General features: G+C 51.7%; 1 protein-coding gene across 1 annotated transcript; it reads right to left on the bottom strand.

Annotated features, from left to right (window-relative positions):
* Nucleotides 1–12: 12 nt before the first annotated feature.
* LOC121318977 (RNA helicase Mov10l1-like) lies at nucleotides 13–27,122 on the bottom strand. The gene is made up of 23 exons (XM_041256217.1): nucleotides 27,078–27,122; nucleotides 26,609–26,799; nucleotides 25,846–25,989; nucleotides 21,635–22,288; nucleotides 20,406–20,612; nucleotides 18,574–18,688; nucleotides 18,091–18,268; nucleotides 16,194–16,264; nucleotides 15,959–16,050; nucleotides 14,229–14,287; nucleotides 14,002–14,084; nucleotides 13,791–13,884; nucleotides 12,477–12,661; nucleotides 12,149–12,295; nucleotides 11,939–12,060; nucleotides 11,732–11,831; nucleotides 11,444–11,608; nucleotides 10,704–10,877; nucleotides 2,810–2,959; nucleotides 2,593–2,700; nucleotides 1,917–2,057; nucleotides 752–843; nucleotides 13–130 (listed from the first exon to the last, which is right to left on the bottom strand). Exons 1-23 carry the CDS (start codon nucleotides 27,120–27,122, stop codon nucleotides 49–51), a joined length of 3,399 nt encoding a protein of 1,132 aa, XP_041112151.1. The 3' UTR covers nucleotides 13–48.
* Between the last annotated feature and the right edge of the window lie 180 nt (nucleotides 27,123–27,302).

Raw genomic sequence — 27,302 nt, 5'->3', positions numbered from 1 at the left:
CAGAGTCGAGGATCCTAGGCAGGCTCTCCCAGCTCCCAGAGGCACAGATCAGGAGTCGGGCCCTTCGTGAGACACAGTAGAGTGGTTGGGGGCAGGGGTGGGGTTCTGATTCCTCTTCGTTGAGCCACACCTAGGGGCAGAGAAATCAAGTGCCCTGTTTACTGATGCAGATCGAGGAACCCTGTGCTTCAGATTCAATACAAATCAATAACCCTGTTTACTGATGGAGATTGAAAAACCCTGTGTTTCAGATTCAATAGAAATCAAGCGCCCTGTTTATTGATGCAGATCGAAGAACGAGAACCAGACGAATGAAGAGGAGAGGAAGACAGCAATAAAGAGTATGAACCAGAAGAATGAAGAGGAGAGGAAGAGAGAGCAATAGAGAGTGTGAACCAGACGAATGAAGAGGAGAGGAAGAGAGAGCAATAAAGAGTGTGAACCAGACGAATGAAGAGGAGAGGAAGAGAGCAATAAAGAGTGTGAACCAGATGAATGAAGAGGAGAGGAAGAGAGCAATAAAGAGTGTGAACCAGATGAATGAAGAGAGAGCAGAGGAAGAGAGAGAGGAAGAGAGAATAAAGAGTGTGAACCAGATAAAGAGTGTGAACCAGAGGAATGAAGAGGAGAGGAAGAGAGAGCAATAAAGAGTGTGAACCTGTAGAATGAAGAGAAGAGAGGAAGGCAGCAAGAGAGACACTGACTTTGGAGAGAGAGGGAGGAGAGGAGAGGAAGGCAGAGACACACTCACTTGCTCCTGGCTGCCAGCTCAGGGGGGATGTCGCAGCCCAGAAAGGCCCCGTTGAGAGTGGAGTACTCCAGCAGCGCCCCGAAACACGGGTCCTGAAATGAGTCAGAGGGTCTGAGAGTATTATAGTAGTAATAGTAGTATTATTACAGTATTAGTAGTAATATTAGTAGTGCTTTTATAGGAGTAGTAGTACTATTGTAGTACTTTTTATTTTAATTTGGAATCGCCAATTTTCTTTAATTTTTTTTTTTTACCCCATTTTCTCCCCAAATTGAAATTTAAGCCTGGCTCACCGCTGCAACCCCCGCGCTGACTGGAGATGAAGACAAAACCATGCTGTCCTCCAAAGTGTGTGTCATCAGCCGACCGCCTCTTTACACACTGCAGACTCACCATGCAGCCATCTCAGAGCTACAGCGTCGAAGGACAGCGCAGCTCCAAGCAGCTTCCAGGCAAGCCAGCGGCGCTCTGCCAATTGTGAGCCACCCCCTGGGAGCTCCCTTTCCACGGTCAGCAGTGGAATAGCCTGGACTCGAACTGGCGACGTCCAGACTATAGGGAACATCCTGCACCTCACGCTATAGGGAGCATCCTGCACCTCACGCTATAGGGAGCATCCTGCACCTCACGCTATAGGGAGCATCCTGCACCTCACGCTATAGGGAGCATCCTGCACCTCACGCTATAGGGAACATCCTGCACCTCAGGCTATAGGGAGCATCCTGCACCTCAGGCTATAGGGAGCATCCTGCACCTCACGCTATAGGGAGCATCCTGCACCTCACGCTATAGGAAGCATCCTGCACCTCAGGGGAGCATCCTGCACTTCACGTGGAGCATCCAGTACTTTAGGAAGCATCCTGTACTAGCAGTAGTATCATCCTGTACTTCACGTAGCACCAGTACTTATTAGTATCATAGTAGTAATATTAGTAGTATTATAGTATTAGCAGTAGTATTATTATAGTATTATTAGCAGTAGCGTAATAGTATTATTAGTATTATTAGCAGTAGTATAGTAGTATTATTACAGTATTAGTAGTAGTATTATTACTCTATTAGTGGTAGTATTATAGTAGTAGTATTATAGTATTAGCAGCAGCAGCAGTATTATTCATTCACGTTTCTGCCAGCCTCCCTGAATCACGAATCGAAGCACGCTGACCTTGATGAGCACATGGGGGTTTCCCACCACGATCAGCAGGGCTTTGGGACGTGTGACGGCCACATTGAAGCGCTTGGGGTTTGAGAGGAAACCCAGAACATGCTGCACGTCTTCATCCAGCCGGTCCTCATTGGAACGCACCTACGACCCGGAGAGAGCGGAGTTACAGACCCCATAGTGCTGCCACACAAGCACCTGTGACAAGCAGCCATGAGGTACCCAGCACTGCAGATTCATGGTGTGCCTGCACTGTGTGTGTTCATGGTGTGTGTCTGCACTGTGTGTATTCATGGTGTGTGTACGCACTGTGTGTATTCATGGTGTGTGTCTGCACTGTGTGTATTCATGGTGTGTGTCTGCACTGTGTGTATTCATGGTGTGTGTCTGCACTGTGTGTATTCATGGTGTGTGAACTGCACTGTGTGTATTCATGGTGTGTGTACGCACTGTGTGTATTCATGGTGTGTGTACTGCACTGTGTGTATTCATGGTGTGTGTACGCACTGTGTGTATTCATGGTGTGTGTGCACTGTGTGTATTCATGGTGTGTGTACGCACTGTGTGTATTCATGGTGTGTCTGCACTGTGTGCATTCATGGTGTGTGTACGCACTGTGTGTATTCATGGTATACTCATGCTGTGCCTGCACTCTGCACTCTGTGTAATTATTCTGTACCGTGGAGATGAGGATGACCAGGAACTCCTGGCCCTGAAACTCCTCCACAGAGCCAACCTTGATGTCCATCAGACCCACCCTCTGCAGAAGGACTCTGATCTTCTCTACCTGTGAACAGAGAGAGATAGAATAAGAGAGAGTGGGACAGAGACAGAGAGAGACACAACAACGACGAATGGCAAAACGTGAGGTCAGAACCCCAGGGCTGCACTCCCACCTGTTTCCTGTAGGGGGTGATAATTCCAATGTCAGACGGAGAGATGGGTTTGTAGAGACGCTTCGCCAGCTGACAGCAGTACATCATCACCTGCACGGCCTCAACTGGGTTAAACCAGGACGGGTTACGGCCCTCCCGCATCTCCGAGCCCTGCAGCAGACTGGGGAGGTTATACATGAGCATACAACAACCTCAACATACACACAAACACCCCACAGCAACCTCAACCTACACACACACACCCCCCACAGAAACCTCAACCTACACACACACAACCCACAGCAACCTCAACCTACACACACACAACCCACAGCAACCTCAACCTACACACACACGCTACAGCAACCTCAACCTACAAACACACACCCCACAAGAACCTCAACCTACACACACACACACCCACAGGAACCTCAACCTACACACACCCCCCACAGAAACCTCAACCTACACACACACCCCCCACAGAAACCTCAAGCTACACACACACGCTACAGCAACCTCAACCAACACACACACATCCCACAGCAACCTCAAGCTACACACACACGCTACAGCAACCTCAACCTTCACGCACCCAAGAACCTCAACCTACACACACACGCTACAGCAACAGCAACCTACAAACACACACACCCACAGAACCTCAACTCACACATCACACCCTCAAGAACCTCAACCTACACACACACACCCCACAGCAACCTCAACCTATGCACACACACCCCTCAAGAACCTCAACCTACACACACACCCCACAGAAACCTCAACCTACACACACACACCCCACAGCAACCTCGACCTACACACACATCCCTCAGCAACCTCAACCTACACACACACACACCCCACAGCAACCTCAACCTACACACACACACACACACACACAACACACCTCACACCTACACACACACCCTCAAGAACCTCAACCTACACACACACCCCCTACAGAAACCTCAACCTACACACACACACCCACACAGCAACCTCAACCTACACACACACGCTACAGCAACCTCAACCTACACACACCCAAGAACCTCAACCTACACACACACACACCCTCAGCAACCTCAACCTACACACACACACCCCACAGCAACCTCAACCTACACACACACACCCCACAGCAACCTCAACCTACACACACACACCCCACAAGCAACCTCAACCTACACACACACCCCACAGAACCTCAACCTACACACACACGCTACAGCAACCTCAACCTACACACACACACCCCACAGCAACCTCAACCTACACACACACGCTACAGCAACCTCAACCTACACACACACGCTACAGCAACCTCAACCTACACACACACACCCCCTCAGCAACCTCAACCTACACACACACACACCCCACAAGAACCTCAACCTACACACACACCCCACAGCAACCTCAACCAACACACACACACCCCACAGCAACCTCAACCTACACACACACACACCCACAGCAACCTCAACCTACACACACACGCTACAGCAACCTCAACCTACACACACACGCTACAGCAACCTCAACCTACACACACACACACCCCTCAGCAACCTCAACCTACACACACACACACCCACACAAGAACCTCAACCTACACACACACACCCACAGCAACCTCAACCTACACACACACGCTACAGCAACCTCAACCTACACACACCCCACAGCAACCTCAACCTACACACACACCCCTACAGCAACCTCAACCTACACACACACACCCCACAGCAACCTCAACCTACACACACACACAGCAACCTCAACCTACACACACACACCCCACAGCAACCTCAACCTACACACACACACCCCACAGCAACCTCAACCTACACACACATCCCACAGCAACCTCAACCTACACACACACACCCACACAACCTCAACCTACACACACCACCCAAGAACACACACAACCCACAGCAACCTCAACCTACACACACACACACACAGCAACCTCAACCTACACACACACAACCCACAGCAACCTCAACCTACACACACACACCACAGCAACCTCAACCTCAACCTACACACACACACACCCCACAGCAACCTCAACCTACACACACACACACACCCACAGCAACCTCAACCTACACACACACGCCACAGCAACCTCAACCTACACACACACACCCCACAGCAACCTCAACCTACACACACACACACCCACAGCAACCTCAACCTACACACACACACAGCAACCTCAACCTACACACACACACACCCCTCAGCAACCTCAACCTACACACACACACCCCACAGCAACCTCAACCTACACACACACACTACAGCAACCTCAACCTACACACACCCAAGAACCTCAACCTACACACACACACCCCCCACAGCAACCTCAACCTACACACACACACCCCACAGCAACCTCAACCTACACACACACACCACAGCAACCTCAACCTACACACACACACACCCACACAAGAACCTCAACCTACACACACACACCCCACAGCAACCTCAACCTACACACACACAACCCACAGCAACCTCAACCTACACACACACCCTCAGCAACCTCAACCTACACACACCCACAGAACCTCAACCTACACACACACACCCCTCAGCAACCTCAACCTACACACACACACCCCACAGCAACCTCAACCTACACACACACACCCCACAAGAACCTCAACCTACACACACATCCCACAGCAACCTCAACCTACACACACACCCCACAGCAACCTCAACCTACACACACACGCTACAGCAACCTCAACCTACACACACACACCCCACAGCAACCTCAACCTACACACACACCCCTCAGCAACCTCAACCTACACACACACACCCCACAGCAACCTCAACCTACACACACACACACACCCACAACACCCCACCTCAACCTACACACACACACCCCACAGCAACCTCAACCTACACACACACACCCCACAGCAACCTCAACCTACACACACACACCCCACAGCAACCTCAACCTACACACACACACCCCACAGCAACCTCAACCTACACACACACCCCACAGCAACCTCAACCTACACACACACACCCCACAAGAACCTCAACCTACACACACACACACACCCCACAAGAACCTCAACCTACACACACACGCCACAGCAACCTCAACCTACACACACACACCCCACAGCAACCTCAACCTACACACACACACAGCAACCTCAACCTACACACACACACCCCACAGCAACCTCAACCTACACACACACACCCACAGCAACCTCAACCTACACACACACACCCCACAGCAACCTCAACCTACACACACACCCCACAGCAACCTCAACCTACACACACACACAGCAACCTCAACCTACACACACACAACCCCACAGCAACCTCAACCTACACACACACACACACACACAACCTACACACACACACTGTGTGTGTGTGGTGGGGTGCAACCTCAACCTCAACACACACACAATCCCACAAGCAACCTTGGAGTACACCACAAACGGGGTGTAGGGTGCAAACCTCAATGTGTGGGTGGGGTGTCGTTGGAGTTGGTGTACAACATCTACAGACAAACCCCGTTGTGTTCACACACACACACCCCCAAGAACCTCACACCTACACACACACACCCCACAAAGCAACCTCAACCTACACACACACACCCCACAGCAACCTCAACCTACACACACATACACCCCACAGCAACCTCAACCTACACACACACACCCCACAGCAACCTCAACCTACACACACACGCTACAGCAACCTCAACCTACACACACAAGAACCTCAACCTACACACACACACAACCTCAACCTACACACACACACCCCACAGCAACCTCAACCTACACACACACACCCACCAGCAACCTCAACCTACACACACACCCCACAGCAACCTCAACCTACACACACACCCCACAGCAACCTCAACCTACACACACACGCTACAGCAACCTCAACCTACACACACCCAAGAACCTCAACCTACACACACACACCCCACAGCAACCTCAACCTACACACACACACCCCACAGCAACCTCAACCTACACACACACAACAGCAACCTCAACCTACACACACACACCCACAGCAACCTCAACCTACACACACACACCCCACAGCAACCTCAACCTACACACACACAACCCACAGCAACCTCAACCTACACACACACAAGAACCTCAAACCTAACACACACACACACCACAAACCTCAACCTACACACACACACCCACAGCAACCTCAACCTACACACACAACCTACACACACACACCACAGCAACCTCAACCTACACACACACCCCCAAGAACCTCAACCTACACACACACGCCCCACAGCAACCTCAACCTACACACACACACCCCACAGAACCTCAACCTACACACACACACCCCACAGCAACCTCAACCTACACACACACCCCACAGCAACCTCAACCTACACACACACACCCCACAGCAACCTCAACCTACACACACACACAGAACCTCAACCTACACACACACACCCCACAGCAACCTCAACCTACACACACACACCCCACAGCAACCTCAACCTACACACACACACCCCAGCAACCTCAACCTACACACACACACCCCACAGCAACCTCAACCTACACACACACACCACAAGAACCTCAACCTACACACACACACCCCACAGCAACCCCCACCCCTCAGCAACTCAAACCTAACACAACACACACCCACAGCAACACCTCAACCTACAACACACACACACAACCTCACCTACACAACACACCCACAAGAACATCACACACACACCACCCACACACACGCTACACACAACATCTACAGCAACCTACACTACACACACCCCCCCACAGCAAACCTCACACCTACACACACAACCCACAAGAACCTCAACCCACAACACCCCACCAGCACCTAAGAGAACCACACACCAACCTCAACCAACACCACACACGCCCAGCAAACTCATGCTACACACCCCACAAGAAACTCAACCTAATGACACCACGCTACCACAACCGTGACAACACCTGTGGGGACAGCAACCTCAACCTACACACACACCCCACAGCAACCTCAACCTACACACACACATTACAGCAACCTCAACCTACACACACACACCCACAGCAACCTCAACCTACACACACACACCCCACAGCAACCTCAACCTACACACACACAACACAGCAACCTCAACCTACACACACACACACACACACACAAACCTAACACACACACACACCCACAGCAACCTCAACCTACACACACACACACCCACAGCAACCTCAACCTACACACACACCCCACAGCAACCTCAACCTACACACACACACACACACAACCCACACACACACACCCCACAGCAACCTCACCTACACACACACCCCCCACAGCAACCTCAACCTACACACACACACACACAGCAACCTCAACCTACACACACACACACCACCAGCAACCTCAACCTACACACACACACACACACAGCAACCTCAACCTACACACACACGCCACAGCAACCTCAACCTACACACACACACCCCACAGCAACCTCAACCTACACACACACACAACCCAACCTACAGCAAACAACACCCACACACCACCCACAGCAACCTTAACCTACACACACACCCCCACAGGCCACCTAACCACAACCTACACACACACACCCCACAAGAACCTCAACCTACACACACACCCCACACAACACAACACACACACACACACACAACCACACACACACACACACACAACCTACACACACACACCACACCCAACACAACCACACACCCTACACACACACACCCACCCAGCAACCTCAACCTACACACACACACCCACACACCTCACAGCACACACACAAGAACCTCAACCTACACACACCCCGCTACAGCAACCTCAACCTACACACACACACACCCCACAGCAACCTCAACCTACACACACACACACACACACACACACAGAGGAGCTATTCTTCAAAAAACCCCTCCCCTCCCAGTTAGGAACCGCATCAGTGTCCGGGTGTGTGACTGCAAAGGCAATCTGCATGCTTCAGAACATGCTTGTGAGGAGATGCTGCAGCTGTAAAGTGCTTGTGAGGAGACGCTGCAGCTGTAAAGTGCTTGTGAGGAGACGCTGCAGCTGTAATGTGCTTGTGAGGAGATGCTGCAGCTGTAATGTGCTTGTGAGGAGATGCTGCAGCACTAATGTGCTTGTGAGGAGATGCTGCAGCACTGTAACGTGCTGTGAGGAGATGCTGCAGCTGTAAAGTGCTGTGAAGAGATGCTGCAGCTGTAACGTGCTGTGAAGAGATGCTGCAGCTGTAAAGTGCTTGTGAGGAGATGCTGCAGTTGTAATGTGCTTGTGAGGAGATGCTGCAGCACTGTAACGTGCTTGTGAGGAGATGCTGCAGCTGTAAAGTGCTTGTGAGGAGACGCTGCAGCACTGTAATGTGCTTGTGAGGAGATGCTGCAGCACTGTAATGTGCTTGTGAGGAGAAGCTGCAGCTGTAAAGTGCTTGTGAGGAGATGCTGCAGTTGTAATGTGCTTGTGAGGAGATGCTGCAGCACTGTAACGTGCTGTGAGGAGATGCTGCAGCTGTAAAGTGCTTGTGAGGAGACGCTGCAGCTGTAATGTGCTTGTGAGGAGATGCTGCAGCACTGTAACGTGCTTGTGAAGAGATGCTGCAGCTGTAAAGTGCTTGTGAGGAGATGCTGCAGCTGTAATGTGCTTGTGAGGAGAAGCTGCAGCTGTAAAGTGCTTGTGAGGAGATGCTGCAGCTGTAATGTGCTTGTGAGGAGATGCTGCAGCTGTAACGTGCTTGTGAGGAGATGCTGCAGCTGTAAAGTGCTTGTGAGGAGATGCTGCAGCTGTAAAGTGCTTGTGAGGAGATGCTGCAGCTGTAAAGTGCTTGTGAGGAGACGCTGCAGTTGTAATGTGCTTGTGAGGAGATGCTGCAGCACTGTAACGTGCTGTGAGGAGATGCTGCAGCTGTAAAGTGCTTGTGAGGAGACTCTGCAGCTGTAATGTGCTTGTGAGGAGATGCTGCAGCACTGTAACGTGCTTGTGAAGAGATGCTGCAGCTGTAAAGTGCTTGTGAGGAGATGCTGCAGCTGTAATGTGCTTGTGAGGAGATGCTGCAGCTGTAAAGTGCTTGTGAGGAGATGCTGCAGCACTAACGTGCTGTGAAGAGATGCTGCAGCTGTAAAGTGCTTGTGAGGAGATGCTGCAGCTGTAAAGTGCTTGTGAGGAGACGCTGCAGCTGTAATGTGCTTGTGAGGAGAAGCTGCAGCTGTAAAGTGCTTGTGAGGAGATGCTGCAGTTGTAATGTGCTTGTGAGGAGATGCTGCAGCTGTAATGTGCTTGTGAGGAGATGCTGCAGCTGTAAAGTGCTTGTGAGGAGATGCTGCAGCTGTAAAGTGCTTGTGAGGAGATGCTGCAGCTGTAAAGTGCTTGTGAGGAGATGCTGCAGTTGTAATGTGCTTGTGAGGAGATGCTGCAGCACTGTAACGTGCTGTGAGGAGATGCTGCAGCTGTAAAGTGCTTGTGAGGAGACGCTGCAGCTGTAATGTGCTTGTGAGGAGATGCTGTAGCACTGTAATGTGCTTGTGAGGAGATGCTGCAGCACTATAATGTGCTTGTGAGGAGATGCTGCAGCTGTAATGTGCTTGTGAGGAGATGCTGCAGCACTATAATGTGCTTGTGAGGAGATGCTGCAGCTGTAATGTGCTTGTGAGGAGATGCTGCAGCACTATAATGTGCTTGTGAGGAGATGCTGCAGCTGTAAAGTGCTTGTGAGGAGATGCTGCAGTTGTAATGTGCTTGTGAGGAAATGCTGTAGCACTGTAATGTGCTTGTGAGGAGACGCTCCCCTTGTGAGGACGGGCAGTGTTACCCGCACTCCGTGGAAGAGCAGGGGGAAGCCCTTCCTGGGCAGGCGGTTCCAGTCCTGCAGCGCACACACCACCTCCCGGGTCGCCCCCACCTCCAGCTCGCGCTGGTAGAAGAGTCTCGATGGCAGCTCCAGCAGGGATTCGTGGGAGCGGTAATTCCTCACCAGCTTCGTCACCTGGGAGACCAAACCAGCCAATAATGACACACAATCACGCAAGCATGGCAATGAGACCGCCACTGCACAGAGCTTTCATCCAGTCCTGGTTTCACTAAGCGTTTAACAACAAACCTGAGCTTCAATACGTGTGCACTGGGGCTGATCAAGATCCTGTGAAAACATGGAATGGGTGAAACGGCTCTGCAACAGAAGTCCCTCCCCGTGCTGTGGGAGGCCTCCCACACTATTTCAAATCGGAACTTAGTAGTCAGTCAGCACATTGTTTTCAGGACTGGACATGTCTTTGCACAAGAACAACATGGAACAGGACTGTTAGGATGGGAAGTGACAGAGAATTGATATGGAATTCTAAAGCACAGCATCTTTCGAACTCCTAATGAAGGGAAACAGAACTAGAGAATTAAAACACCATTGGAATGCAAAGTGCCTTTCTGTATTTAGACAGCAGGTGGAGCCCTCTAGCCATCGATTGGGAATTTGAGTTTCCGTTTGATCCAGTTTGTGTTTGACAGTCTACTGTGATAAGCAACAAACCAACAGAAGCACACAGTACTACACCTCACCAGCAGGGGGTTGTAGGCGCCATGGGGGCCGTAGCTCTTTTCATCCCGGGAGTACAGGGGGAGGCTCATCAGCCTTTCCAGGAGGGAGCGGCCCAATCCAAACGCTGAAGCCAGCTTCGACTTCACCACCGGACCGAGCTGCATCGGGTCTCCGGCCAGGACTATCTGCACACAGAGAGAAACACCAACAGAGACAGGACTGGTTAGAGATCACAGACAGGACTGACTGCATACACATGTTGGGAGTCGCTCTCTAGGCTCAGACAGACAGGAGAGGTTTGTACTCACCTGTCCGTCGTCCTCAGAGACGAGTGCTAGTGGAATGAGGCTCTCTGGCTCGCTGGCCTGGCCGGCCTCGTCGATGAACACGTGGGTGAAGTGCCCGACCCTGAGAGAGGAACAAGAGGAGCTCAACAGAACGAATGCTTAAACCAAGCGTGTGCCACACAAAGTGAACTGGGAGCCAGCTCGCTGTGCCCTGGTCGTTTCTGGTACCTGATCCTGAGCTGGTAGAACATGCCGGCGCTGCTGCAGGTGCTGATGACCACGCGGTGATAGGCGGCCTGGCGAACATCCTCCCCGGCGCGGCTGTATGGCTTCAACATCTCAGGGATGCTCTGAGGGAGAAACAGAGACAGGGTCAGTCCAACAACTCCTAACCCTGCAAGAAGCCCACAGAGTCCGGGTTCTGTGAGGCTACAGTACCTCCTCCGACCTGCACATGGCGTTGACACGGACCAGGTTTCCGGAGTGCAGGTGTCCGCTCTGGTGCAGACGGGTGCAGAGCAGGTCTGCAGCGCTGTTTGAGGGAGTGCACACCAACACACGACTGTCACACAGCTTGTGATGGATCTGAGGCACAAAGGGAAGAGGGAGGGTCAGACACACAGGATTTGTGACGTTCATGACTGTTGGGACAGGATTCACTGATGTTGTTGACTATTAAAGGATATGTTAGAGTCGCCCTGTGGCCACTACAGTGTTCTCACACTCACGTAGCCGTCCACACGCTTGCAGTCAGGGCCGCTGGTACCTGCAGTATTGCCTCGATGAGGGTGATGGTCTTGCCGGTCCCTGGGGGTCCAAAGAGGATGTAGGGGGTGGGCCGGCACTCTCCAGCCAGAATGCGCTTCACTGCGGCTCTCTGGTGGGGGTTCAGAGAGGGGTTAAAGAACTGGTCCCCCCTCTTCCTAGGGCCCGACTCATGAGGGGATCCACCTGAACAGAGACCAGAGCAGTCAGTACCGGGAGCTCAGCCCCCACCCCTAATCCACACAGCCTCCCTCCCACCACTAGAGACCCCGAATCCACACTGCCTCCCTCCCACCACTAGAGACCCCGAATCCACACTGCCCCCCTCCCACCACTAGAGACCCCAAATCCACACTGCCTCCCTCCCACCACTAGAGACCCTGAATCCACACTGCCTCCCTCCCACCACTAGAGACCCCGAATCCACACTGCCTCCCTCCCACCACTAGAGACCCTGAATCCACACTGCCTCCCTCCCACCACTAGAGACCCCGAATCCACACTGCCTCCCTCCCACCACTAGACCACAGAGACCCTGACTCCACACTGCCTCCCTCCCACCACTAGAGACCCTGAATCCACACTGCCTCCCTCCCACCACTAGAGACCCTGAATCCACACTGCCTCCCTCCCACCACTAGAGACCCTGAATCCACACTGCCTCCCTCCCACCACTAGAGACCCTGAATCCACACTGCCTCCCTCCCACCACTAGAGACCCTGAATCCACACTGCCTCCCTCCCACCACTAGAGACCCTGAATCCACACTGCCTCCCTCCCACCACTAGAGACCCTGAATCCACACTGCCTCCCTCCCACCACTAGAGACCCTGAATCCACACTGCCTCCCTCCCACCACTAGAGACCCCGAATCCACACTGCCTCCCTCCCACCACTAGAGACCCCGAATCCACACTGCCTCCCTCCCACCACTAGAGACCCTGAATCCACACTGCCTCTCTCCTACCACTAAAGACCCTGAATCCACACTGGCTCCCTCCCACCACTAGACCCTGAATCCACACTGCCTCCCTCACACCACTAGAGACCCTGAATCCACACTGCCTCCCTCCCACCACTAGAGACCCCGAATCCACACTGCCTCCCTCACACCACTAGAGACCCTGAATCCACACTGCCTCCCTCCCACCACTAGAGACCCTGAATCCACACTGCCTCCCTCCCACCACTAGACCCTGAATCCACACTGCCTCCCTCCCACCACTAGAGACCCCGAATCCACACTGCCTCCCTCCCACCACTAGAGACCCCGAATCCACACTGCCTCCCTCCCACCACTAGAGACCACCTCACCTAGTCGAGTCTGCGTTGCCACAGACACCATGTCCGCACACAGTGTCTCTGTGTTCTGGCCATCATTCTGTAACATTCCCTTTTCCTGGAAAGACTAAGACATAGAAACAGAGACATAGAGTAAGAGAAAAAGCAGCAGTGAATGATCGCAGTGAATTATCACAGTGAAAGAGAACATTCTTGACTGAGACTGCTTCCCTTCTCTCCTCACCTCCTGAGAGTCTCCTTCTCTCTCCTCTTCCCAGGCTAGGCTCAGCTGGGGTGTCTGAACCACGACGCACTCGGGAAACAGGACTGAAAGACAAACAGTCACACACTGACGCTGGCACCGCTGTGACCTGACAGTCACACGCTGGCACCGCTGTGACCCGACAGTCACACGCTGACGCTGGCACTGCAGTGACGTGCCCCCCTTCCTCTCAGTGGCTCTGTGCTCACCTGTGTCCCTTAGGTGCTCTGCCTGATCCAGGGCAGCGTGGCATCTCCGCATGGTCAGTCTGTGACAGAGACAAAGAGAAATCTTACCAGACAGTCTGAGCTACTGACCACCAACAGCATCCAGAACATTACATTACACAAGAGAAAGCAATTTAATACCTGGCATCCCTGTGTCACAACCAGGTACATCCACTCACTGCCAAAACTCACGGATCTGAATCACACCTTTATATGTACAAGGCGAGCCGCTGTACCGGCCGGGTTACCTGTACAAGGCGAGCCGCTGTACCGGCCGGGTTACCTGTACAAGGCGAGCCGCTGTACCGGCCGGGTTACCTGTACAAGGCGAGACGCTGTACCGGCCGGGTTACCTGTACAAGGCGAGCCGCTGTACCGGCCGGGTTACCTGTACAAGGCGAGCCGCTGTACCGGCCGGGTTACCTGTACAAGGCGAGCCGCTGTACCGGCCGGGTTACCTGTACAAGGCGAGACGCTGTACCGGCCGGGTTACCTGTACAAGGCGAGCCGCTGTACCGGCCGGGTTACCTGTACAAGGCGAGCCGCTGTACCGGCCGGGTTACCTGTTAAGAACATAAGAAAGTTTACAAACGAGAGGAGGCCATTCGGCCCATCTTGCTCGTTTGGTTGTTAGTAGCTTATTGATCCCAAAATCTCATCAAGCAGCTTCTTGAAGGATCCCAGGGTGTCAGCTTCAACAACATTACTGGGGAGTTGATTCCAGACCCTCACAATTCTCTGTGTAAAAAAGTGCCTCCTATTTGCTGTTCTGAATGCCCTCTTGTCTAATCTCCATTTGTGACCCCTGGTCCTTGTTTCTTTTTTCAGGCTGAAAAAGTCCCTTGGGTCGACACTGTCAATACCTTTTAGAATTTTGAATGCTTGAATTAGGTCGCCACGTAGTCTTCTTTGTTCAAGACTGAACAGATTCAATTCTTTTAGCCTGTCTGCATATGACATGCCTTTTAAGCCCGGAATAATTCTGGTCGCTCTTCTTTGCACTCTTTCTAGAGCAGCAATATCTTTTTTATAGCGAGGTGACCAGAACTGCACACAATATTCAAGATGAGGTCTTACTAGTGCATTGTACAGTTTTAACATTACTTCCCTTGATTTAAATTCAACACTTTTCACAATGTATCCGAGCATCTTGTTAGCCTTTTTTATAGCTTCCCCACATTGTCTAGATGAAGACATTTCTGAGTCAACAAAAACTCCTAGGTCTTTTTCATAGATTCCTTCTCCAATTTCAGTATCTCCCATATGATATTTATAATGTACATTTTTATTTCCTGCGTGCAGTACCTTACACTTTTCTCTATTAAATGTCATTTGCCACGTGTCTGCCCAGTTCTGAATCTTGTCTAGATCATTTTGAATGACCTTTGCTGCTGCAACAGTGTTTGCCACTCCTCCTATTTTTGTGTCGTCTGCAAATTTAACAAGTTTGCTTACTATACCAGAATCTAAATCATTAATGTAGATTAGGAATAGCAGAGAACCTAATACTGATCCCTGTGGTACACCGCTGGTTACCACACTCCATTCTGAGGTTTTTCCTCTAATCAGTACTTTCTGTTTTCTACATGTTAACCACTCCCTAATCCATGTACATGTGTTTCCTTGAATCCCAACTGCGTTCAGTTTGAGAATTAATCTTTTGTGCGGGACTTTGTCAAAAGCTTTCTGGAAATCTAAATAAACCATGTCACCTGTTGAAGGTGAACTCCACATCGAGGGGCTCTCCCAGGTAGTTGTGGTGAAACTCACAGTTGACTCTCAGACTCAGTTCCTCATCGTTAATCTGCAAAGACAACACTGAGTCTGAGGAGGGTGTTAGGGAAGCCACACTGAGACAGAGAACACATCAGAAGCTGGGTAACACAGGAGCTACAGGGTGAGGTGGTGGACAATGTATACAGTATGCTTTATAAAAACATACATTACCTCAGTGATGTAGGCTATATACTCCACCTCAGCACAGTTTTCTATTGGCTTCCTCAGGATCACTTTATCTCCTGGGGAAAAAAACTGCATGAAAAAAAATCTGAAAAGGTCTACATCTGAAAACTGCAACTTTAACATACTTCAAATGTTGAAACAGGTTAAGATTCACATTCTTGTATCACACCATTTACCCCCTTTTCACACTGGGAACACTTACACTTACAGAGTACGGTACTCTTACCAAGTGTGCTCGACACATTTCAGTGGAAACCTCCTCGGATCGTTTCTCTTTCACACTGGATGTATGCCGAGTACACTTGGAAATGTACTGAGTTCTCTTCCATCTTTTCAAGTGTTCCGAGAACACTTCCCTTTCACATTACACATCTGCAGTTGTGCTGAGAGCACAACATAGCAAATAAAACAAAACTCGTACAGTTTGATACATGATATGTAAAAACACACGAATTTGGAGGCCGTAATTTAATAATAAAACGTTTTGCACTTGCTGTTCATAAGCCACTTGTCTCATGCATTTTTTTTGACATATTCTATTCTGTGGTAGAAAGGTCCTTATGCAGCTCATCTATATGATGCACTTGAAATATTACGATTTTGGCAAAACCGAACACAATGCAATTGTTTTCTTTATAGCACTGGGACAAATACGCATCTTAATTAAAATGTTTTCACGTTACAATTTACAAATTAAAGTAAAACTACCATTCAAATGAAACCAGTGCATGAGAGAAGCGTGAAGGAAATAAAACCCTGTATTATTATTATAGCCTACTTCGCTTTTAGACTATCTTCTTGTGGGATCTTCTGTTTGCACAAAACCTCACCCGGAGTCTCTCAGCTACTGGCATGACTACGAAAACAAATCTCAAGTTATCATTTGTTTACTACATAGGACCACCTAATATAACATATATGACAGTTAAATATTCTTGATTCTCGATTGTTTTAAATGTGGCGTTTTTTTGTTTTTTTTTATCTTTTTTAAAAAAAATTACTTTTAAAGTTTTACCATCCGATATCACAGTTCTCTAAAGCAGAAGTACAATATTTCTACAGCTGCAGAAGAGGCAATGGAATGCTTTTCTTCATCTCCATGAAGTGACATCTTCAATTTCAGGGTATGCTACAGTGATGGCAATAATACTATTGTATACACGATTCTTCTGGTTTTAGTTCCAACTGAGTTACAGCAGCTACTGAACTCAATATAATTGACACTTTGGTGCACTTTCAGTTCGCAACTGAACTGAGAACATTTTTTTTTCACACTGAAGCAAAAATAAGCAACCTGCCCCCAGAGCGGATGCAGCCGTGCCGAGACCACCTCCTCTTTCATGTGGTCTCGGGACGGTTCGTTTTAATCATTCCCGGGAACGTTTAGAGCTTTCACGTTCCAAACTCAAACAAGCCGTACCGGAAAACGGAATATCAGCCAAGTGTGAATGGGGCCTTATTGTAAAACAGTAACTTGGTGAGACTAGAAAATCAGTACCCATCAGATTTGCACAAAACATAGATGATTGTGAACACTGGGAGTCCAGCCCCCCTCCAGCCTCCCTGCACTTCATCCAACAGGGCCATGATTTCAAACAGCACCCCTTCACATGCAACCAAAACATCACAGGTAAGAAAAACAAGGGAGCCCCCATCAATAACAGAACCCACCACTACACTAGATCCATTCTCACCGACGATCTCAAACCTACTCTCCCCAATCCTCACACTTTCTTTTTTCTATCTTTTCTTTATGCTCTCTAAAAATGAAATGCTCTCATCTAATTGTTGTAGTCGAGAGGCTTGTCATTGAATTGTGAAGTTCCTTTAGAACCCCTCTATTGAGTGCTGCTAAGTGTGTAACAGTGTCCCTGCCCCGTACCGACGCTGGCGCTGGGTCTGCCCTCGGACACACCGGGCACCTCCAGCTGCAGGTAGCTGGCACTCCTCCTCAGGAAGGCTCCGCTGAGGCTGAACTCCTTCATCTCGCTCTCCGCATGCAGCTCCTCCAGCCACAGCAGGGCTGAGAAGCGAGACCTGAAGACTGACCTGCCGAGGGGCTGTGAGGAGAGAGAAGGCAGCGTGACACAAGGGAACACCAGCCGGCTGAATCGTATCCACTGCACACAAGATCCACAACCGTCTGCACGAGCTGTTCCACAGCTTTCCAGCTCACCTCAGCAGCGGGGTTCAGAATCTCTAGTGCCAATTCTTGCCACTAGCCTCAACAGATCCATTTCATCTGCAAAATCCTCACTGTTGTCTTAATTCCAGCCCCCTTCTCAACTCAGCTGGGTTCACAAGACTTTAGAGACAGGGAGGGTCCCAGCTGAAGTCTGTCTCAGACTCCTCTGGTCCTGCTTACCTCTGCAAGCTCTGGTTCAGCAACCAGCACGTCATTCTTCAGCTCAAAGCACTCCCTCAGCTTCTGCGGGATCGGGTACTGGCCCAGGAAATTAGGAAGGTGCCTCTTCGAAAACCTGAGGGTTCAATCAGAAAACTTGCATGCACTGTGGGGTGGAGTGAGCAGCTCTGTGATTCTAGAAAGGACTGGGCTGTGGGGTGGCGTGAGGAACTCTGCGATTATAGAAAGGACTGGGCTGTGGGGTGGCGTGAGGAACTCTGCGATTATAGAAAGGACTGGGCTGTGGGGTGGCGTGAGGAACTCTGCGATTATAGAAAGAACTGGGCTGTGATATGGTGTGGGGTGGAAAGTAGTGGTATGAGCAGGTCGCTGGTTATTGAAAGTAGTGGTGTGAGCAGATCTCTGGTTATTGAAGGTAGTGGTGTGAGCAGGTCGCTGGTTATTGAAGGTAGTGGTGTGAGCAGCTCTCTGGTTATTGAAGGTAGTGGTGTGAGCAGATCTCTGGTTATTGAAGGTAGTGGTGTGAGCAGGTCTCTGGTTATTGAAGGTAGTGGTGTGAGCAGCTCTGGTTATTGAAGGTAGTGGTGTGATCTGCTGGTTATTGAAGGTAGTGGTGTGAGCAGCTCTCTGGTTATTGAAGGTAGTGGTGTGAGCAGCTCTCTGGTTATTGAAGGTAGTGGTGTGAGCAGCTCTCTGGTTATTGAAGGTAGTGGTGTGAGCAGATCTCTGGTTATTGAAGGTAGTGGTGTGAGCAGGTCGCTGGTTATTGAAGGTAGTGGTGTGAGCAGCTCTCTGGTTATTGAAGGTAGTGGTGTGAGCAGCTCTCTGGTTATTGAAGGTAGTGGTGTGAGCAGCTCTCTGGTTATTGAAGGTAGTGGTGTGAGCAGCTCTCTGGTTATTGAAGGTAGTGGTGTGAGCAGCTCTCTGGTTATTGAAGGTAGTGGTGTGAGCAGCTCTCTGGTTATTGAAGCTAGTGGTGTGAGCAGCTCTCTGGTTATTGAAGCTAGTGTGTGTGAGCAGCTCTCTGGTTATTGAAGGTAGTGGTGTGAGCAGCTCTCTGGTTATTGAAGGTAGTGGTGTGAGCAGCTCTCTGGTTATTGAAGGTAGTGGTGTGAGCAGCTCTCTGGTTATTGAAGGTAGTGGTGTGAGCAGCTCTCTGGTTATTGAAGGTAGTGGTGTGAGCAGCTCTCTGGTTATTGAAGGTAGTGGTGTGAGCAGCTCTCTGGTTATTGAAGGTAGTGGTGTGAGCAGATCTCTGGTTATTGAAGGTAGTGGTGTGAGCAGCTCTCTGGTTATTGAAGGTAGTGGTGTGAGCAGCTCTGGTTATTGAAGGTAGTGTGTGAGCAGCTCTGGTTATTGAAGGTAGTGGTGTGAGCAGCTCTCTGGTTATTGAAGGTAGTGGTGTGAGCAGCTCTCTGGTTATTGAAGGTAGTGGTGTGAGCAGCTCTCTGGTTATTGAAGGTAGTGGTGTGAGCAGCTCTCTGGTTATTGAAGGTAGTGGTGTGAGCAGCTCTCTGGTTATTGAAGGTAGTGGTGTGAGCAGCTCTGGTTATTGAAGGTAGTGGTGTGAGCAGCTCTCTGGTTATTGAAGGTAGTGTGTGAGCAGCTCTCTGGTTATTGAAGGTAGTGTGTCTCTGGTTATTGAAGGTAGTGGTGTGAGCAGCTCTCTGGTTATTGAAGGTAGTGTGTGAGCAGCTCTCTGGTTATTGAAGGTAGTGTGTGAGCAGCTCTGGTTATTGAAGGTAGTGTGTGAGCAGCTCTGGTTATTGAAGGTAGTGGTGTGAGCAGCTCTCTGGTTACGGGTGGCGCTGGAGAAGCCGTGGCTTGGATACCTGGGAGGCAGGCAGGCGGGGAGCACAGTGATGCCTTTCTTGGCTTGTGGCCTCGTCGGCTGTGCTGGGAGCTGATTGGCTGGTACGTACGGAGAGCTAGCCAGAATGAGGCTCTCCTCCTCGCTCTGCACTCTCACAACCAGAAGCCGCCCGATAGAGAAGCTTGTGAAGTGCAGCAGCAGGAGCTCCTGACAGCAGCCCAGGTTCCTGCAAGACACAGAACCGCATGCATTAGCATCCAGCAACATGCTACCCAATGCAAGAGGCTTAACGACAGACCACTGGGATCTTGCAAGGCAAGCAGCAGCACACTGCACAGCAGGAGAGGCTTGGTTATACCGCAGGCCCCTGGTCTTTAATACTGGTATACAGTTTCTTCTAACCTGGCTTGTTTCACTACTTCTCTTGCTGCAGAAGCTCCCAACAGCAGCCCTGTACCTGGAACTCATTCAGAGCTACCATTCATTTACAGTCAACTAACAAGACCATGAGACAAACTGCAGCCCCCATACAGTAGTATTGTATTTCCAACTGCCCACACTGGCCAGGACCCTCAGTGTAGTGCAGCCACATGCCAATGAGCCCCACCCAGCAGAAAGCAGCACAGCTGTGCAGAGACCGGCTCAATGGATCTCTGTGCTGAGGGACCGGAGAGGTGAAGAACAGAGAGAGGCCTCGACACCAAGGTCAGGACTGATCTCTCTCCAGGAACCCCCCCAGTCTGTCAGCAACATGCAAACTAGAATGTGAATGCAAGACTAGAGCTACCGGCAACGTGACGAATTAGAGCAGGACCGATTTGCAAAAAACAGATCTGCAATATATACCAAGAAACTGATACTCTCAATAACTTTCAACATTATAGAAGAGTTTCAGCAGATACATTTAGAAATGTTATATACATTCACTGCAGCCCCATCGCCCGGGACACATCCCCATCGCCCGGAACACATCCCCATCGCCAGGGACATGGCCCCATCACCCGGAACATGGCCCCATCACCCGGGACACAGCCCCAGCTCCAGGGACACGGCCCCATCTCCCGGGACACGGCCCCATCTCCCGGGACACAGCCCCATCGCCAGGGACACTGCTCCATCGCCCGGAACACATCCCCATCGCCAGGGACACGGCCTCATCGCCAGGGACACAGCCCCATCTCCCAGAATACAGCCCCATCGCCCGGGACACATCCCCATCGCCCGGGAAACGGCTACCCCAGTACTCACTTTGCTTCACAGCGGATGGTAATGGCCATCTTCTCTCCTGGCATGATGTCAGTCTTGATCTCCCTTGAACCCGAGCTCACTGGCTCCTCCACTCCTCTGCTCTCCTGTGCTTCAGGAGCTGCTGTTCCTCCTGACACTGTACCCCACTCCCCATCTCCCGCCCAGGCTCCTCCTCCCTGAACCCCAGCACTGTCGAACCGCACTGCCACCGGAGGAGCTGTACCACACTCCCTCTCCCCTCTCTGCACCCCACTGCTCTCGGACCCCTCTGCTACGGTGTAGGCTGCTCCCCACTTCTCCCCCCTCCCTGCAAAGCCCAGGCTGGGCCTCAGCAGCAGGGCAGCTGGGTACAGGCAGTACCCTCCCAGCGGGTAGAAGGACAGCATGCCCTGCCCCCTGTAGGGGCTCTGCACACAGGCCATGAAGGTCATAGGGAAGGCCTGGTAGACCCCGAGTACAGACTGGGATGGGGCTATCAAGCTGGGACAGACTGGGGAGCAGAGCCCCTGTACTGGGAGTGCTGGATCCAGGGGAGGGGAGGGCCACAGCTCTGGCTCTTCCTCTTCCTCAGGGAAGTGCAGTTTGAACTGTCTGTCTCGGTCCCAGCCTGCGAACCCACAGCTCAGCAGTGTCTGCGCCTTCGCCCCTTTGTTCCTGAAACAGCCATCAGAAAAAAACAAGAATACATTATAACACTGACATGGTGGGGTGAGTGTATTCAGTGTAACATTAAAGTGTACAAAACCTAGAAAAGAAACACTGTCATCAAACCAACAATACAGTGTCAAAACTCCAGGCTAATAACTTCTTGGGAGAGCCATTAAACTCCAGGTTAAGAATATCTTGTAAGAGAGCCATTAAACTCCAGGCTAAGATCTTCTTGTAAAGTGCCATTAAGGTGTTCTTTTCCCGGATCGTAAGCTCACAGCTGTCAGCTGTCAACAGTCAACAACAGAGCTCAGTAACCAAGCACTGTGTATTTAATATTCCACAAGAAGGCTGTATTGATAAATAACGTGTTTGTATTTACTATTCCACAGGAAGGCTGTATTGACAAATAACGTGTTTGTATATCACCCACAAGCACAGTTCTTGGCCACTCAGGGCCTCTGAAATGTGCTCTCTCTCTCTCTCTCTCTCTCTCTCTAGGCTACAGACTAAGGCAGCCACACATTCCCCCACGGCGTGTATTGCACCTGCACCACAGAGTCTGTGAATCAATGCCAGCGATCCACATTGCAGCGTCCCTGTTCTGCTCACTCACTCACACAATCCACACACTGCAGCGTCCCTGCCCTGCTTACTCACTCGATCCACACAATGCATCGTCCCTTCACTGCTCACTCAATGCACATTGCTGCATCCCTGCTCACTCACTCGATCCATACATTGCAGCGTCCCTGGCCTGCTCCCTCGATTCACACATTGCAGCGTCCCTGCTAACTCACTCGATCCATACATTGCAGCGTCCCTGGCCTGCTCCCTCGATCCACACATTGCAGCGTCCCTGCTAACTCACTCGATCCACACATTGCAGCATCCCTGCCCACTCGATCCACACATTGCAGCGTCCCTGATCCACACATTGCAGCGTCCCTGCCCTGCTCACTCACACATCACTCGATCCACAATCCACACATTGCAGTGTCCCTGCCCTGCTCACTCAATCCACACATTGCAGCGTCCCTGCCCTGCTCACTCGATCCACACATTGCAGCGTCCCTGCCCTCTCACTCACTCGATCCACACATTGCAGCGTCCCTGCCCTGCACAATCACTCGATCCACACATTGCAGCGTCCTTGCCCTGCTCACTCAATCCACACATTGCAGCGTCCCTGCCCAGCTCACTCACTTGATCCACACATTGCAGCGTCCCTGCCCTCACTCACTCCCTCAATCCACACATTGCAGCGTCCCTGCCCTGCTCACTCGATCCACACATTGCAGCGTCCCTGCCATGCTCACTCAATCCACATGTTGCAGCATCCCTGCCCTGCTCACTCATTCCCTCAATCCACACATTGCAGCGTCCCTGCCCTGCACAATCACTCGATCCACACATTGCAGCGTCCCTGCCCTGCACACTCACTCGATCCACACATTGCAGCGTCCCTGCCCTGCTCACTCAATCCACACATTGCAGCATCCCTGCCCTGCTCACTCATTCCCTCGATCCACACATTGCAGCGTCCCTGCCCTGCTCACTCACTTGATCCACACATTGCAGCGTCCCTGCCCTGCTCACTCACTCGATCCACACATTGCAGCGTCCCTGCTCACTCACTCACTTGATCCACACATTGCAGCGTCCCTGCCCTGCACAATCACTCGATCCACACAATGCATCGTCCCTTCACTGCTCACTCAATGCACACATTGCAGCGTCCCTGCTAACTCACTCGATCCACACATTGCAGCATCCCTGCCCTGCTCACTCACTCGATCCACACATTGCAGCGTCCCTGCTCAGTCACTCACTCACTCGATCCACACATTGCAGTGTCCCTGCCCTGCTCCCTCAATCCACACACTGCAGCGTCTCTTCCTTGCTCACTCACTCGATCCACACATTGCAGCGTCCCTGCCCTGCTCACTCACTCGATCCACACAGGGCAGGGATGCTGCAATCACTCAATCCACACGTTGCAGCGTCCCTGCCATGCTCACTCAATCCACATGTTGCAACATCCCTGCCCTGCTCACTCATTCCCTCGATCCACACATTGCAGCGTCCCTGCCCTGCACAATCACTCGATCCACACATTGCAGCGTCCCTGCCCTGCACAATCACTCGATCCACACATTGCAGCGTCCTTGCCCTGCTCACTCAATCCACACATTGCAGCGTCCCTGCTCACTCACTCACTTGATCCACACATTGCAGCGTCCCTGCCCTGCACAATCACTCGATCCACACAATGCATCGTCCCTTCACTGCTCACTCAATGCACATTGCAGCGTCCCTGCTCACTCACTCGATCCACACATTGCAGCGTCCCTGCCCTGCTCCCTCGATCCACACATTGCAGCGTCCCTGCTAACTCACTCGATCCACACATTGCAGCGTCCCTGGCCTGCTCCCTCGATCCACACATTGCAGCGTCCCTGCTCACTCACTCACTCGATCCAGATTGCAGTGTCCCTGCCCTGCTCCCTCAATCCACACACTGCAGCGTCTCTTCCTTGCTCACTCACTCGATCCACACATTGCAGCGTCCCTGCCCTGCTCACTCGATCCACACATTGCAGCGTCCCTGCTCTGCACAATCACTCGATCCACACATTGTAGTGTCCCTGCCCTGCTCACTCACTCGATCCACACAGGGCAGGGATGCTGCAATCACTCAATCCACACGTTGCAGCGTCCCTGCCATGCTCACTCAATCCACATGTTGCAACATCCCTGCCCTGCTCACTCATTCCCTCGATCCACACATTGCAGCATCCCTGCCCTGCTCACTTGATCCACATATTGCAGCGTCCTTGCCCTGCTCACTCAATCCACACATTGCAGCGTCCCTGCTCACTCACTCACTTGATCCACACATTGCAGCGTCCCTTCCCTGCTCACTCACTCACTCGATCCACACATTGCAGCGTCCCTGCCCTGCTCCCTCAATCCACACATTGCAGCGTCCCTGCTCACTACCTCAATCCACACATTGCGGCGTCCCTGCCCTGCTCCCTCAATCCACACATTGCAGCGTCCCTGCTCACTACCTCGATTCACACATTGCAGCATCCCTGCCCTGCTCCCTCGATCCACACATTGCAGCGTCCCTTCCCTGCTCACTTGATCCACAGATTGCAGTGTCCCTGCCCTGCTCACTTGATCCACACATTGCAGCGTCCCTGCCCTGCTCACTTGATCCACAGATTGCAGTGTCCCTGCCCTGCTCCCTCAATCCACACATTGCAGCGTCCCTTCCTTGCTCACTCACTCAATCCACACATTACAGCATCCTTTCCCTGCTCACTTGATCCACACATTGTAGTGTCCCTGCCCTGCTCACTCACTCGATCCACACATTGCAGCGTCCCTGCCCTGCTCACTCAATCCACACGTTGCAGCGTCCCTGCCCTGCTCACTCATTCCCTCGATCCACACATTGCAGTGTCCCTGCCCTGCTCACTCAATCCACACATTGCAGCATCCCTTCCCTGCTCACTCGATCCACACATTGCAGCGTCCCTTCCCTGCTCACTCACTCGATCCACACCAGAAGGTCCTTGTCCTGGCCCAGGAGGAGGCTCCCGAAGCTGGTCATCCTGCTCACCTCCAGGCCGCCCTTGTTCCTCAGCAGGACCTGGTGCTCCGACTCCAGGGGGGGTTCCTCCTCTGGAGTGCACACGCTGCGGAGAGACAGCAGGGGGCACTGCAGTCAGAGACCAGCCTTCACAGTCTGGCCTCTCATCTCTGCTTCAGACCATGAAACTACAACGCAATTCATCTGGCATTCCCCTGCAAGCTACCATCGTGACATTACTGGAAATGGACACTTTTTTTTTTAAATTTAGTAGTCGCCAATTGTTTTTTTTTTTTATCATTTTCTCCCAATTTAGAATAGCCAATTATTTTTAGGCTCAGCTTTCCGTTACCACCACCACCATGCAGCCACCTCAAAACTACAGTCTTGGAAGACAACACAGCTCTGGGCAGCTTACAGGCAAGCCTGCAGGCACCCAGCCAGAGGTCGCTGGTGTGCGGTGAACCAAGCCCCCCCCCCCGGGCGGCTCTCGACCAACTGTGCACCGCCACCTGGGAGCTCCCGTCCATGGCCGGCGGTGGAATAGCCTGGACTCCAACTGACGACGTTCAGGCTATAGGGTGCATCCTGCACTAATCTGAGCGCCTTTACCGGATGAGTCACTTGGGAGCTCCAGAAACAGCCTCTTTCAGTCCAACAGATAAGAATGAAAGCGTCAGTGTAACAACTCTCCCAACACTGCTGTGCTTTGCCAGCTGAACTACCTGCTCCGGTGGACGGGTGCCATGCACAGAGCTCTCCAGCAGTAGCAGGACTGAGAGCTCTCCACCACCACCACATTGACCAGATCCCCAGGGGAGGGGCAGTATCCCCCCGGGACACGAAGAGAGTCCAGCGTGAAGAATACAGAGTCTCCCAGCACTCCATTGCGGCCGTACAGACTGGACACTCGGACCTGAGACAGACAGAGAGGACAAGAAGCAGTCAGTCCTGATCACCGTGTCAATCTTCAGAGGCTTGGTTTGGCTTGAGGCTCTCCTTGTTCACTTTAATCAGGGAGAGCAGAATAAATGCTCCTCAAGACAATCTGCAGACACACTGAAAGCTTGAGCAACACTGCAGGTCTGGGGATGCTGCAGGCAATCCCACATCCTGCCCAACACAAGAACTCAACATCACATGACCTTTGTCGTCTTAGAGACCGCCAGCAGGGATACAGAAATGCAGGCTCACATTTACACGAGTGTCGCGTTTCTGTGCATTTCTGTTTTTGTACATCCTCCTGCCTCCTACCTCCTGAGGAGCATGAACTGTAAGGGAGGAGTAACAAAAGGAGCTCTCACCTTGTCGATTCTCCGGTACCGCAGCGGCACCACAGACCGGGCCTGGCTGGACCACTGTGTGGGGCTGATGAAGTACTGTGCCTGGACCCAGTCCCCCTTCACTGGCTCGAACCCT

The sequence above is a fragment of the Polyodon spathula genome, chromosome 7 (assembly GCF_017654505.1).
Source record: "Polyodon spathula isolate WHYD16114869_AA chromosome 7, ASM1765450v1, whole genome shotgun sequence".
Classification (NCBI taxonomy): domain Eukaryota; kingdom Metazoa; phylum Chordata; class Actinopteri; order Acipenseriformes; family Polyodontidae; genus Polyodon; species Polyodon spathula.
The sequence above is the reverse complement of the archived record's forward strand: the minus strand, read 5'-3'. Positions and strand labels throughout refer to the sequence as shown.